This window comes from Geospiza fortis, unplaced genomic scaffold (assembly GCF_000277835.1).
Source record: "Geospiza fortis unplaced genomic scaffold, GeoFor_1.0 scaffold425, whole genome shotgun sequence".
NCBI classification, from domain to species: domain Eukaryota; kingdom Metazoa; phylum Chordata; class Aves; order Passeriformes; family Thraupidae; genus Geospiza; species Geospiza fortis.
Window position 1 is genome coordinate 548,003 of NW_005054387.1, and position 15,809 is coordinate 563,811.

At 42.4% G+C, this 15,809-nt stretch overlaps 1 protein-coding gene across 1 annotated transcript in view; it reads left to right on the forward strand.

The window, feature by feature from the left end:
- CUX1 (cut like homeobox 1) overlaps window positions 1–15,809 on the forward strand; it is a 190,377-nt gene that overhangs the window by 84,980 nt on the left and 89,588 nt on the right. Inside the window, exons 5-7 of the mRNA XM_031060636.1 lie at window positions 1,278–1,401; window positions 3,286–3,362; window positions 4,100–4,166. Coding sequence (XP_030916496.1) covers window positions 1,278–1,401; window positions 3,286–3,362; window positions 4,100–4,166 — 268 coding nt within the window. The remainder of the gene's footprint in view (window positions 1–1,277; window positions 1,402–3,285; window positions 3,363–4,099; window positions 4,167–15,809) is intronic.

Genomic DNA, 15,809 nt, shown 5'->3' on the forward strand with positions numbered 1-15,809 from the left:
CTTCCCCCCTTTTTTGTGGTCACAGTGGCTCAAGCTGCCTTTGGTAGTGCCCAGACAGCAGATCATGTCGCCAGCTACCTCCTGTCTGCTTCACAGCTCCCTGCTCAACTCTCTACATCAGGATTTTGAAAAGATTATGTGTGGGTTTGTGTGATATTATTGAGGTTTTTTTCTCCCAAGCCCATAGGGCTTATTTTTCATATCAGGGTTTGTCTTCCTAAGATGTTTCTGCAAAATATGAAACTTTTCACATCCAAAAGTTTTTATTTTTTCCTCAAGCATTATTAATGGTCTCTGTTAATAAGCTGATGTCTTTAACCCCCCCTGCATCCTGGTGTGAATACTCTGAACTGTGTTGCTGCTGTGAGTCTTCTGGCAGTCCAAGTCTTTTTCCAAATTCCATTATTGTTACAAAGCATACTCTAGTGGATGTGCTGCTTTTGCTCTTGTGAGCCCTATAAGGATTCAGTCCTTTCCTGTGGGTGGGATCACAGGGCTTTCACGTAGGAACAGATCAGGGCACGTAAGGAGATGCTGAGCTGTAGCTCTGCAGGTTTCTGCATCTGCTCCCATCCACTGCTGGGCATGGGGAAATACAGGAGAGCTCCTTTATCCTAAGGAAGGGTTCTGCAAATTCCCTGGCTTAACTTCAAGTGTCTCAGAAAGTTAAAATTGTCAATGTTTGTGTGTAAACCCAGGGGTGGAGGACGAGGCAGCGACAGCAACTGGGACATGCAGAGCTCCAGTGCCTGCTGTGAATGCAGCAGTTGGATCCTAACAGAGCTGTATCCCAGAGATGTGTTCAGTTAGTGTGAGATTGCATCTGTGCATGAACCGTGGTGGAACTGCCTCTTAGTGCATGAGCACAGTCAGGTGAATGAAGTGTCCTGTGTGTAAATGCATACTTAAACCTGCACTGGGACTTTATTAATCTTCTCTCAGCACTCAGCTAATTTTAGGCTAGTCAATAAGGTGATATTATATTTTACAATTGATTTTTTTTCCCTTCTTTTTTTAAAAAAAATTCATGTTAGAGGAACCTTCTTCACTCTGCTTTCCAGCAAACTCCATTGATCCTTCTCAACCTAAACACTTAAAGTTCAATTTAACATTTAGGGAGTAAAAGGTCTCCAAAGGGACTCATATCCATTGATTTTGTGTCAGAGTTGAAGAGCTAAAGTTTAAAACACACTGAGCCTACAGGGTAAAGGAAGCCTTGTGTTGTGGAACCACGTGGAGCTGTGTAAACTCATTCTTCCCCCATTGTTTTCCTGCAGAGGTTACAATAAAAGCACTTAAGGAGAAAATCCGAGAATATGAACAGACCCTGAAGAACCAAGCAGAGAACATAGCCCTTGAAAAGGAACAAAAGTTACAAAATGATTTTGCAGAGAAGGAGAGGTGAGTGTGTGTGTGTGTGTCTGGGTGTTGGGGAGGAGCAGAGAGGTATTTTTCTGTTTAATCTTCCCAGCCAGGACTGGTGGCTGGAGACAGCTGATCCATTGAGTGATTCTGGGATTTATGCGTTTGACTCAGGATCATTTGATCCTCAGCTTTGCCCAGGAAAACAAGTCAGGAGAGTGTGGAAGTGAAACTGGGACAGATTGTGATGTGGTGGTGGGTGTCACATTCAGGAGGGTGCACACCTGCATTTATTCCTCTCTGGCTCTGGGACACCCATCTGTCTCCATTAGCCAGGGCAATTCCTGTGTGTCACAGGCTCTGCAGTCCTGGGCTGGGGCAGATGAGCCACTGCACCCACAGCCAGGGCCAGGATGCACCACCCCTGCTCCCCTGGCAATGCCTGAGACCAGGCATGTCTTCCTGAATTATCCTGGGAAGGTTAGCATCTTCCTATGTGCCAAAATTAAGAAGGGATTTCATTATTTTCTATCAAATTAAAAAAAAAAACCCACATTTTGGATGCATTTCTGATCTTTTGTAAATGAGCAGGGAGCATTTGAATCTTTAGGTTGGTGGGCAAATAAATCAGACAGGAGAAAACCAAGGGGCTAAAGAGGGAGTTCTTTCAGGCTGCATTCCCTGCCTGGAGAATTTATTTCTCCCATGGAGCAATAACACTGAAGCTATAATGTGTTCAACACAGCGTGGAAAACCTTCAGTTCACGTGAGCTTTTTACTTGGAGGGTTGGTTGTTTAAATTCAGGGCTGAATGAGGAGAATCTACCAGTGAATGCAAAGCTTCTTTTTTGATTCATCAATACCTGTGGCTGCTATTTGATAAGCAGCTTGTAAGCAAACTGCAATTTCAAAGTACTTAAAAATAAAACAAAATGGCAGGTCATGGAAGGCAAATAAAATGTATGTAAGAGAGGTTTTGAGGTCTCAAAGTATATGGTTCAGTATGAAGGGAACTGACACATGATTCTTGCTATAAATAGTTATTAACCTGGTCAGCAGTGTTGGAGGAGGAATTTGTGCACCCTATGGAGTGCAGGCAGGATGCTGGTAGTTTCATAAGCCATTTCACAATTCTGAGATCTGCAGAATATCCTAAAAGCAGTGTTGTAAAAAGCACGGCTCCTGGGAGATGTTGGAGCAGCTCCTTTCAAAGATGAGTTTTATAACTCCTGCAGCCTGGCCCTTAGCAAGGAGTGCAGTGGCTGCCTGGCCAGATGATGTAAAAATGAGTTTAACTGACACAAACAAGAAAACGTTGCCTGTGGACGTAAGAAATGTGAGCATATTAAAGTTTTGCTCCTGTTCTATAGAAAATATCACTGTGAGGTTTGTTTTGAAATATGTGTGTTTTCTTAAAGAGTAGCTAATAATATTGCTGCATTTGGCACCCATTACAGCTCTGATGAAACAGCTGCTGCATCTATTCACTCTATCAGTTATGGCAACAAATTCCTTCATTATGACACTAAAATGGAAATGTATCATTCTTCTTGTACTAACTTTGTACAACAGAGGGTGCTTGGTGACAATTTTCTCAATGTGTGTGACATTTCCAAAACAAATTATGCTCAAGAAAACCTTCCACTGAAGTTGTCATTTATATAGCAGTCAACTCTTTATAACATTCACAGCTTATGTTATGAGGTGGCTACACTGTTAAAATTTTAATAAGTGGGACCACAAAGTAGGAGCAGCATCTCACAATGTGACAGCATTTATGGGTCCCACGGAAGCACCTCAGAGCCTGTGTGGTGTTGGCAGTTGTCTCATTCCAGTTGAGACATTTAATGGCTCCATCCCCCAAATCTGCAAGGCACAGATGAGTTGTTTGCTCTGCTCTCACCTCTCCTTTCCTCTTGACAGAAAATTGCAGGAGACCCAGATGTCGACAGCCTCGAAGCTGGAAGAAGCCGAACACAAAGTTCAAGCTCTGCAAACAGGTTTGGCATGGCTTTAGTGACCTTTTCGGGGTGATGAGGGTGAGGTGAGAGGACAGGGATCCTTGGGGGTGTGTCAGGACTGGGTGTGAAGCAGCTCTTGGCGTGCAGGGAGGTCCAGCAGAGCTCAGATGTGCTTTGTGAATCACAGCAAACACTCCTGTTGCAGCTGTCATTGGCAAATAACAGGGACAAGGCCATGGAGCACACACAGAGCACCATGGAATTACAGCAGGCCATGGAAGTTACCCTTCATGTGTATTCTGCTTCCACACATGTCCAAACTCGGATAAATATCTGTACTGAGCTGTGTGAAGCCCATTTCTTGCCTGTTGCTATGACTTGCTATTAATTTTCATCTCTGTACACTTCAAAATTCCAGGTCTGGACACATTTGGCTTTGTTTACTATGAGAACAGAAGAAATTTTATTCCTTGAACTACTGCAATAAATATTTCAAAGGAATAAGCAATTTAACCAGCTTAATAAGAAACTAATAATGTCTACCTTGGTTAAGCAGAAACTGGAAATTTTTGCAATGTAACAGAAATACTGTAAGAAATTGTGAAAAAAGTCAAAACCCTTTGGTTTTATCTAAGCCATAATGGTTTGCCTAGGTAGAAGGATAAAGCCAAGGAGATGTATAGCTTTATTTTGTTTTCATCAGGAGATGTACAGCCTTATTTATGACTGAATACTGCTATTTCAGTGCTGTAATGCTTCATGTTTATGCCTTTTAGCCTTGGAAAAAACCAGGACAGAACTATTTGATCTGAAAACAAAATATGATGAAGAAACTACTGCAAAGTAAGATTTCTCTGTTTTCTTTCTGTGTCTTCCTTCAGGGTATCACTGATTTTTTTGTTTTGCATCTGTCTGTTGGAGAGAGATGAGATGAGGGAGGCTCAGACATCCAAGTTTTTGGAAAACATGGTCATAATTTGGCCTCCTATGGAGAGATTATTAGTTTTTATATTTTCTTCTCCCCAACAAGACACTTCTGGCACACACACTGCTGCGTTCCTGGTTTCATTCTCAGGTGCTTCATCTGTGTATCTCTTACTCTGTATGGCTCTTGTATTTTATTTAGAAATAGAGCAGCTTCAGAAATAAGGTATTCATTGTGATCTTCCCATCTTGGTGAAAACAAAGCTTCATTTAGTAAAGGATTTCTGTTTGATTCTTAGGCACCCTGGTTCTTTCTGCTTTTGGGGTAATAGTCCTTGTTCTGCCAGGTTCAACCCTAATTACAGAGAGCAGCATTTTGGGCAGATTTTCCTTGTTTTCAAGTAGAACATGAAGGTAGTCTTAAAAATATATATTCTTGTCTTGTTAATAGCTACTGTTTCCAATTATCCTGTGGTTTTATTAACCATCAGGGCAGGGAACAACAAAAGAGACAGACTGCTGCTGGTTTCTTTTGAACTCTTCATATTTTAGGAAAGTTAATAATGAGAAGGAATTCTCATGATCAGTGGGATTAAGCACAAAGAGTCATTTCAGTGTCTGGAAATGGGATGGGAATGAAGCAGCCATTTCAGATGGTTGGGACACTCAGGGGAAGGGCTGGGACTCAAAGTCACCTCTCTGTGCCCACTGCCCAGGGTTAAAAACCAGTCAAACTGGCACCAGTTTTAAATTTCTTACCCTGTGGTGTTCTGTGGCTGTTGAGGATCTGATTCCCCACTGAGGATGTGGGGATCCCAGCTAGAGTTCCCAAAATTCAGCCCATGGTAGTTTTAACAATCAGCACTTGGAGTTTAAACACCTTTTGTGTCCTTCAGGATAATCTTTCAGGTGAATTTTGGTCTGGCTCTGGAAGTCCAGTTTCCTTTGAGCTCCATGTAGGATGAGTTCCATGCAAAGGGATCAAAAGTATTTTTTTTCCTTCATTGATTCATCCCTCTCTGAGGGATGTAAACAAAAGCTGGTTCAGATGGAGCCTTAAATTCCTGCAGATTGACTTTGTTTTTTCCTGCTCATAACTGATATTGTTGTTGTTATTTCATGTTGCAGTCACTTCTGGGACTGCAGAGATCAGTGATTGTAGGCACTGAACCTAATAACCTCTCACCCTTTTTAATGTGTTTATTTGCAGAGTGCTTCATTTTTTAATACTATTTCCCTAAGTGCTGTAATTTATCTTACACTGAGCAAAATCTGTTCTCTAAAATATTTGTTTGCATTTCTAATCTCAACCTTTTGGGGAGATTCACACAGAAATATTTGGGTTTTATATGATCTTGAGAGTGACTCTTACCTAATTTATATAGAATTACATAAAATTAGTAGCATCTGCAGTAACAAGATGTTTATTGTGTTCTGTAGCAGAATGATTATGGAGACTGGGTCTGGAATATAATGGTCATGGAGCTGAATCCTGAAGCAGACATTAAGCTTGTGCTTTATGTCCCAGACTAATGTACTGTGAAAACAAACTTGTAGGTCCTAATAACAGCAGAAATATTTTATCATTGTTTGGGATATTTATGGCAGGAATAGTTCTTGCATAACAACAGTTGTCTGTAGTGTTTGTAGTCCAAATTTTGCAATATGGAAATCTAGAAGAACATGAAAAGGGAACTGAATGTAGACAGTGAAATTGAGTCATCTATTTTAATTGTAAAAACTGGGAGAAAGGCTGAAAAAACACCAATAAAAAGGGTGAAAGACAGTTTGATTCTTTTCTTAAAAGAAGCCCTCTTTTGATCTAAGTCTGAAAAGCTACTTGTATTGCCAATTTTAATTTTATGTTTTAAAAACATGTGATTTTTATCTTAGGCCAGAATTGTTAGTTTTACAGATGCTTATTTGATGCAGATGAATTGGAGTGCCTTCAGGAAAAAAAACAGATAATTGTCAATATTTAAAAGCTAACAGTGCTTTTAAGATTTTCAGTCTCAGAATAAAGCTGTCTTTCAACTACTTGAAACTTTGAAACTTTCAAACGAGGCAAAAAACGCCCAAGAAGCAGAAGAAATACAGAGTGAGAAGTCTTCATTATCAGCATTAAGGAGTCTGGATTTTATCCTGGAGCCCAGTTGTGGTGATCTGAAAAGTGGGGAATCATTATGTCAACTTGTTTGTTTTATCTATTCACAATGTCCCATTCAAAGTACTCTACGTGCAAAGGGAGGGACAGAGGCACAGGCAGGCACCTTCAGATGAGATCAGTGGCTGGAATGAAAATTTCCAGTGCAATTCTGTCATCCCCACGTACAGAATTCCCAGCAGGTGGGTGTGGGCTGCCCCTGCCCCTTCCCTGAGCCCCAGCACAGCCCCGGGCCGGGCACTGAAGGTGTTAATGACAAAAAGAAGTTTATTATGTGCAGTCATTGCAGTCTGTCAGCTGGAATATCAGAAGCTGCCTTTGACAAGATGGCAGGAGCAAAGTTTTCCATGTGTAGGCTTGAAGTAAAATGTAATTAGCCTTTATGTGCAGAACAAGGATCCATTGATGAATACAGCTGGTCTTTGTTTTCTTCTGTCATTGAGTGTGGGAGGTAAAAGTGTTCTTCTTCATGTTTATTAATACAAGATTCCTTAGACAAATGGCAAGCACAGTTTAATATTTGTTGGAACACAGAGGGGCTTGCCAAAACAGTTGTTGTGTAAGAGGATTTCAAGGTTTTCAGATTATAATCATCTCTGGGTTAAATAAATGAATGATTACTCTGCCTTTTTCAATTAAAGAGGCACATCCTCTCTCTCGAGGCCTGACACTGATTTTGTTTGCTGTCCCACACATTTCTATCAGCAAAACTGGCTTTAACCAACACTAATGAGTTTGATCTGGAGATTCTATCAGACCTGGAACTGAAAAGCAAACTCTGACTTGAGTTTCAGCAAAATTAAAGAATATTGGGGTTGTTTGGTTTTTCCCCTAGTGCAACAGACTTTCCTTTTACTTTCTTTCTTTGTAGAAAAAAAACCATTCTGTATACATTTCCTCAGTTTTCCAGGGACAAACTGTTCTCTCTAACAGTGCTCTTTCACTTCTGCTTTGCTGCAGAATCCAAGCAAGTGCTTGGGATTCCCAGCTGGAATGGTTGGATTCCAGTTTTAGATCAATTCCAGAGCCACCTCTTTGCTCCGACCCCTGCTCTCCCCCAACCTAAATGAATTCTAATTGGAAAAGGACCTTGGGTTGCAGCACATACAGTAGGCTTGTTACATTACTGTTAACATGTGGGTTGAGGCTCCCTGCCTTTGATGAAAGAAAATATCGAATTTCACTGAAATGCTCCATTTTCACCAGCCAGCTTTAAGTAGTCTTGTGAGGATTTCTGGTACTGCCCACTCCCCCCTCACGCCCCCCAGTTCTGCAATAAAAAAACCTTCATAAACAACACAAACCAGAAAATGTTTAGGTTAAGGTTGTCAGTCACTACCAGTGGATTTTCTGTAAGATTCAGACTTTTTGTCCTTCTAAAAGTAGCACAGGAATGCAGTGGAGAGGGAGCTTTTCATATTTACTGAAGCAGTCATCCAAACACAGCTACTTTCAATAACTTGTAGAAAAACATTTTGCCTGCAGTATATGGGCAGAGAATTGTTGTCCTTCCATAGATCAGACTGATTATTGTTTATTTTGGCAACACAGCTAAGGATGACACAGGAGGACAATGGGAACAGGAGGAGATGCCTGTGGTTTTTGGCTCTTTGGGGTAAACTGTGCTTTTCTTGCACATTATCAAACAGACCTGTCCTTCAGGCAGCAGTGTAGAATAAAGTTCTGCAGATGTGCTGTTCAGCATGGAAGGAGTGCAGGATTAGGAGACAGGGGACCAGAAGTTTTAGAGAATTCCTGAAGAGTTATTTCTGCCTGGAGTTACATGGTGGAGTTGAAGTATTCATGTGAAATCTTCTATTAGATTGGGGCAAATCTCAGTTAACTTGGACTTCAGGAGAATAATTCCCAATATACAGTGAGAATTGAATTATTTACTTTTTTTTAAACAAATCTTTCTTGTTTAAGTGCTGGCTGGTGCCAATATATCACTTCTCAGATGTTTGTAGTCTTCCATTTTGATGGTGCTCTGGGTCAAACTGAATAAAAAATAAAGTTGTGCTCCCTCCAGCATCACATAATTACTGTGATAAATGTTCTTAATGCTGCTTTCCCCCATTGAGCCTGAAGTACTGTAGCTAGGGTGGTGGTGTTGGACATGACATGAAATAGCTTTTATTTGCTGTGCCTTTAAGGTCTTAAAGTTTCCTATTTCCTGTTCCTTTGATGAGTCATTAACTTCTAATGCTCAGCTTTGGAATTATTGCTGTATTTAAAGTGATTCCCCTAAAAACAGGAGATGGAGAACTTCATAAGCCATGTCTCTTTTCAGAGTTTTTCCCTCAGTTTCCTAATCCTGCTGCCACCAGTGAAACCCCAGATTGGTGGCAAGGAGGGGATGAAAAACCAGGGAAGATGTTACAGGGAACTGGTTTTTTAAATTAAAAAAAAAAGTAAAGAAAAATTGAATGGTTTGAATCTTACAGTAAGCTCTGTCTGCATTTAACATATGAGGTTCAAAGTTTTAACTGTGCCTTATGCAAAATCACTAGGCTGAAAGTCACCATTATAACATTAATATTTTCCTTAAAAACCTACAAGTGAAGATGAATGGAAACACTTTGGAGATCTGCTTCTTATTTTGACCAAAAGCTTTGGTGTGAAAGAGGGTTTGAGGGTCCATGTGCAAACCAGACCTTTTTTGTCACATTTTTGGTTCAGCCTGCCGTCACACCAGAAAAGCTGCAAAGTTGTATGGGACAAGAATTCAGTGTTCCTAAAGCACTTGGCATTAACCTTTACTTTTGATAGGGAAACTGAGGCACAAGGAGTGTGGTTAATGCCCAAAGGCAACAGTCAAGCCTTGGCTGGAGTCTAGAAATATGCAGACATGCAAATGATAGACCACAAACTGACAAAAGGGTTATTTATTTTCATTTTTCATTTCTAAGGCTGCATTTCTGAGAACTCCATATAAATGGAGCCATTGGAGTCAGTAGGAGTTCGTGCTGTAGCTGGGCTCTCTTGCCTCTTTTGTTAGACTTGTAATGCTTGCAAATTAGTTAGTGTAACTGTCTGACAGCACCAAAGTGCCCTAGGTCCTCTCAGGGCTTTTATTTTGTTTGTGTTTTAACCTCCAGTGAGACTGTTCAGTTCCTTTTTCTACCATAGCCTAAAAGCTGGTGTTATTTAACAACCTAAAGTAGAAAAACATAGCCTTAGGGTATTCCAGCATATTCTAGTCATCACCCTGTTATCTGTAACCTTGGGTTGACATGAGATCCTTAGATGGAAATCTTTAAATAAATGCAAAGCACTTTGGCTCCTGTGCCAGCCAGGCTGGGGGTCATCCCAGCCATGGGTGCAGCCAGGGCTTCTCCATGGGAATGGAGCTGCGTGGAGAGGATCTGTGTGAAGTGACAAGGGGCAGGAGTGTCCCTGTGTCCCTGTCCTGTCTGTCCCCACTTGCTCTCCAGGCTGGTGCAGCTGCTGGGTCCAGGAACAGAGGGACCACGAGTGTGCTCTGCAATCCCAACCTCCAGTAGGGACTGGCTTTCCTGTGAGGCCAGCCAAAGGACATTGCAGCTTTTTGAGCCATCTCACCGCCTCCTTTTACCTGTAGCTGAACTTTGAAGGTGCCTGGGAGGGCTGTGTGAGGAAGAAGAGGAGAGAGTCAGAGGGAAGGAAAACCTCCTGCCAGAGGCACATCTGCCCCCAGCAGGGACAGGGTCCTTGGGCATGCAGCTGCCAGTCAGCTGAGCCTGGATTGCACACAGCTCTTTCATGTGTGTCTGCAAATTACAACAGTCTCTTTTTTTTAATTTTTTTTTTTCAATGCAAAGTAGCAAATCAACAGAGTTATTTTGGTGCAGAACTGCTTCCTGGAGGGGCCTTGTCTGTGACAGCAGGAGGGCACGTGGCTGTGCCTGCTCCAGCTCCTGCAGGGCTGGGATGGCAGGGGGAGCAGAGAAACCCTGGGATCATCAAAAACAAATGGTTCAGCTGTTTCCAATGGGGCCCTGCCCTGTGGGGTTACCCATTCCCACCCCAAAGCAGAGCTCTGCAGGAGCTGCTGAGTTAAACTGACAGGTGCTGCAGTGCTGGTCTCTACCTGGCCACGTGTTTAATGGGTGATTTCCTGCCCTGGTGTGTGCTGGAAACTCTCCTTGTGCTCCAGGGATGGATTCCAGCTGCTTTTCCCACTCCCACGCAGGCAATGAGTCAGGAAAGTGCAGTGTGCTCCCTCATTTATTGAGAGAGACGAGAACGTCCTGAACGAGAAGGGAACTTGAGGAAACTCAGTGAGATCCCAGGCACTAAAACTCTGTGTCCTGGCAAACAGCCTCTTTCTTCTGCCTGGATCCTCTGTCCCTTTGGAGAGCCAGGTGTTTGCTGTGAGAGCTGGCAGCCTTGCTCCCCAGTCCCATATTGCTTCATACAGACAACTTTCACATTCCCCCAGTGCTTTCATTTGGGTTTTTTGTTTGCCTTTTCCAAGAACAGGAAGGTGTGAGCCATCACTGTCAGAGGCTGCATCTGGCACAGCTTGCCTTATGGAAGTATCTCTATGCTGTTTCCTCATTAGCAAGGTTTCTCAGCATCTCATTAAATCTACACCTAAATGTGGGTAGGACTGAACCCATCCCTGCCTTAAAAAGTTGCTGTGATGCCTCATCTATCAGCCACCTGACTGCAGAAGCAGGGATATTATCCCTTCCACAGTTGCTTTAAAAACAAAAAGTGTTTCTGATATGTGTCATCAGCTCATACTGTTGATGTTGGGAGCTCAGGGGTCTTCCCATTTCTCAGGGTAAAGGCCACACAATGAAGTCCTGTGCCTGCACTGCTGTACAGGTCATCCCTGCTCTAAAACTCCCAATTATTTCTCCTGCCCAATCCCATATAATTCTTTGAGTTCCCTTTGAGCCCTTTTCCTCATGTCTGTGGCAGAGGCAGGGCTGGGAGGAAGGTGTCAGCACTGGACATGCAGGAGTCACCCCAGCACCTGCACCCCTGCATTTGCCCCATGCTCTGGTTGCAGGAGAAAAGGGGTTTTGATCTGCAGACTTGGGGCAGTTTTGGCAGCAATAAGGCCATAAAACAGTGGCACTTCCAGTAAATCAGACTTTCCTGAGGAGCAGTTGGAGCATAGGGCAGGTCAGTGTGAGGGTGTGGATGTCAGAGGAGCGTGTCCTGCCTGGTTCAGCCCCCTCTGATCCTCCTGGAGACATCACTTAAAGGGACCTAAGAAATATTGTCTCATTTACATATCTCTGATCTAATTAAAAGACAATCAGGCCATGTGGGATTGCAGTTTTGTGTCACAGAAGATATCTGGTGTGGGGGAAATAAAATTGCTTTATCTTGAGGAGATTTTTTTAAAAGATAATGTTTAAACAAATGAGTCTTAAAAAAATACTGTCTTTGATCAGGAAGCTGAGAGTCCAGGATAGAACACTGATTCAGGGATTTGGAAGAGCTGGGTGTTGGCCAGCTCGTGGAACAGAAGGGATAAGGCAGGATGGTGCAGACACTAAACCCAAGAAAAACAATAGACAACATGCAGGCCTGTTAATAACTTCATTAGCATTCATGTAAAGCATTAAATAAACAAATGCATAATACACAAATCCTGTAAGCCTGAGATTATTAACCCTTAACGCTTCTCTGGTGTTTCTGCAGGAGCAGAACAGAGCAGAGGCTGTGATTTTGTGCTTTGCCTCTCAGAGTTTTAACACTTTGAGAAACTGAGTCACAGGGAGATTGCTCAGGGGCTGGAGCACTGGAAGGCAACCAGCAAGGATCACAACTGGGAAATCAAGGCAGTGCACAGAGGAAAGGACTTCTGGTTCCCCTCTTTTGCTTGGATGCAGCTGCTTGAAACCCAGAATAAACCCCAGCTGATCAAGTCTTGCTTGCAAGCTCTAAGTGCCTGTTTGTAAGAAATTTTAAGCAAAAATTAAATTTGACTGAAGCACTGCCTTGGGGTTATTAACCTTTTGTAGCAGATTTTCAGTGCCTTTTAATAGCTGATCTTTGGTTACTGGTGATCACCAGTTCTCCAGCCTGTCTTCATTCCTTCATGGAACTAATGAACTTTCAGCTGAATAGTGGGAGTTTATTCCCTCCCCCACACAGGTTTTTATTAGTGAGGGGCTTTAGGCTAGTCTGGTGTTGATTTGTTTTGTGCTGGGCATAAATCTCCTGGCTTCCCTGGGGACTGCACCCTCTGGATGAATTTCTGCCCTCCTGCCCCTCCTCATGGGGCTGAGCACCTCAAAACCCAGATTGCTGGGCTGAAGTCACTTGGGTTTTCAGCTATACTAACAACCAGATATATTCACATATATATAAAAATACAGCTGAAGTGCCATGGCAACTTTTGTCCAGTGGTTTCTATTTTCTTCCTTTCCCTTCCTTTGAGTCAAAATTCAGCTCTGGGAAAAGGGAATCTTTCTATTACAGTTGGTGCTAGGCAGAGTTGCAGGGGAGGATTGTGAGCAGGTAACTTTTTTTTTTGCATGGTTTCCTCAAGAAATTGTATTTACTGATGTTTCATTTCCTATGTATTTCCTCATTTATGGGATGGGGATTATTAACCTGCCTGAATACATCAGACAGATAACCTGAGGGGCACATATGGCTTTCATAAATGTATACCACCCATTTCCATCACTGTGAACTGTGTCATCCACCAGTTGGGCTGCCATAAATCGCTGTGAAATGCACACAGCCTTAACCAGTGGTGAGGAGCACATAACTTAACCATGGAGTAACTAACCATCTTAATAAATCTAAATTCACTCTTTGCTGGAGACACTTCAGGGAAAGTGGGAACAATTTCTACAGCCTCTTATCCCACGTGGTCGTGGTAATGTAAAGGGTAAGCAGAGTTCTTGTTCTGCAGAGAGATCCCTGTACCCTGCTCTCTGTTTCACCCTCTGTGTTTGGGAATCTGTGTCTCATGTAAAACAAATAAAAAGGCCTGCCAAGCAGCCAGCTCTGCAGCCACAGTGCCCAGCACCCGTGTGCAGGGCCGTCATTAAAAGATTTCATGAAACAGCCTTAAAAATGAAAAGTTTCCTTTCCGAGAGAGAGAGAGATAATTGAACTCATTGATTTGTTTCACGGTTTGTTTGCCCTTTCATTCCCTTCCTGAGGTGCTGTTTGTTGAGGAATGTCTCCAATTGCCAGAAAGACAGTGGGGTGTCTAATATTTCCCCGCCAGCTCTCCTTTCAGCCAGAGCAGAGTACTGTGGCAAGCCTAGGATATGAATTTTTAATGCAGAACTTTATAACATAGCCCTTGCAGCACGGCTGCACTACTCTCTTGAGCTTTCAGATTTAATGCTCTGATGAACAGAGCACAGACTTGGGGCATTCGACAGCAGTTGGAATTAACCCCTGCCTTACCTAGGCTGTAGCACTTCATTTCCCTGTAGATTAACACACATGGGATGAAGGTTCCAGATGCACCCACACAGCTGGGGTTTTGACTCCCAAAATTATCTTGCATATGTTTTCCCTCTTTTAAAAATGGGAATTTTTGAGGCTGTTCCCTTTTCCTGGGCTCAACAACGCTGCAGTCATTCTGTAGTGGATAAAAGGACCCTGTCTTGCCCACTGTCTGGGCTCTGATAACAACCCAGGCTCGATGGCCAGAGAGGGAAAAAAAGATTAAATCAGCTCTGTAATGCATCATGGAGATGAATTTGCCATAGGTTCCTGCTCTTCCAGATTGGATCATTTAGCTGTTCATGCAGTGAATCATTGTAGTCCATCCAAGGGGATTTTGCTCTGTTTGGAATGTGATCTTAACTAGATGTGGATGTTCTATTAGTCCATCTCCTGATTTACCTAGTGAGAAGTGGAGGGCCTGGAGGTGGAGAAAAGTAGCCCAAATACTCTTCAGGGCATTAGTACATGTTTGCCAGTGTTGAATTTCATCTGCTGTAAAGCTGCCTCTTCACCTGACTTGGTTTAATGTCTGGACTTTTTACTCTTCTGTAGTTGTGGCAATAATAATTTTGCTTTTCCTCAGTTAATGCTGCAGTGCTGATCATCAGCTTTTCTGTGTCAGTCCTTCACTTCTGAAACAACACCACTCCTAATGCACTATCTGGAGGAATATTGCTCTCAAAATCCTCCCCTGTCTCTCTGTGTAGCCTTTGGGTTCTTTTTGGCTGCAGTGTCACAGCCAGGACTGGCCTCATCGGGGACCTTAGCAGGATTTTGTCAAGGGAAAATTTGTATTTGTAGGTTGAACTTTGATAATGAAGAAGGAGCCTTATGTATTTAAATTGTGATAGAACAGATGAGAGAATAGAACAGAGGATAGAACAGAGACATAGGATAAAACAGAGAATTAGCTGGGGCACAGGACAGGCTGAGGTGTCAATGGCATTTGGAGAAAGACTTAGGAGCTTGTGCTCAAGTGCTGTTAAACCATTTGCCTTAAACCTTTGTGAATGAGAAACACAAGTTGTTCTTTACTGATACCAAAATAAGTACATTTACACTGTCTAATCTTAAATCAGCATCTCAGCCTTGGTGAGACATTTACACATTTGTTTCAGAGGAGGTCTTTTAAACAGCTTGTCTTATTATTATAGACCTAAGATTGGCTTGGCTTCCTCCACTGTTATTACTGACTCACAAGATTAAGGTTTTCAAGGCTTGTTGCTAAATGCAGAGTGATCCTGTTGGTTCATTCAGTAATTCTAGGTATCTATTAACTTCATTTCTATAAAAAAACCACTGGATTTTGATAGGAATTTGGTTTGAGACTGGCTTATGAAAAGGACACTCCTGTTTTTATTGCTGTAGTGGTAATTAGCTCTACATCTTATTTTTGTTGTGTTAAGCACACTACCTAAACCAAGGGGGATGACTCAGTTGTGCCATATGTGCAGAGGGCACACAGGGTAAGGCCAGACTTCATTAATGTGGGCAGTCTTTGAGCCCTTGGGTAGGAAAGTGGAAGTGCTGCTCTGGTGCTTGCATTGTAGCTGTGAAAATAAAGGTACATAAATAGAAGCACATAAAATGCATTTGCTGATCATTCATTTGGACATCCATTAGGTCATTCTGTGGTAAATGGAAATATTCTTCTTTCCTGGAGACCACACCAAAGGAAAAGGATGCAAATGGCATCTGCCATAAAATTAATTCTGTGTTACCACTGACTGCCCCATCTCAGGGCACTGGGATGGGCAGTTTTAATCATTTTACCCTTTTTTCATTGTTTTATCTGTGTGTGCTTTATTGTGGGAGTCCTCTGCTTTTACTGAGCCAAAGTGGAAATATCATTTATTGTTGTAGCAGATTTTTATATGCAGACTGGTAGAGTTGAGGAACATGACTCACAGGAAGTAAAAAGATGGACAAATTCAATTTAACCATTTCTGTTCCTCACCACAGTCCTTACCAGTTAGGGAAAG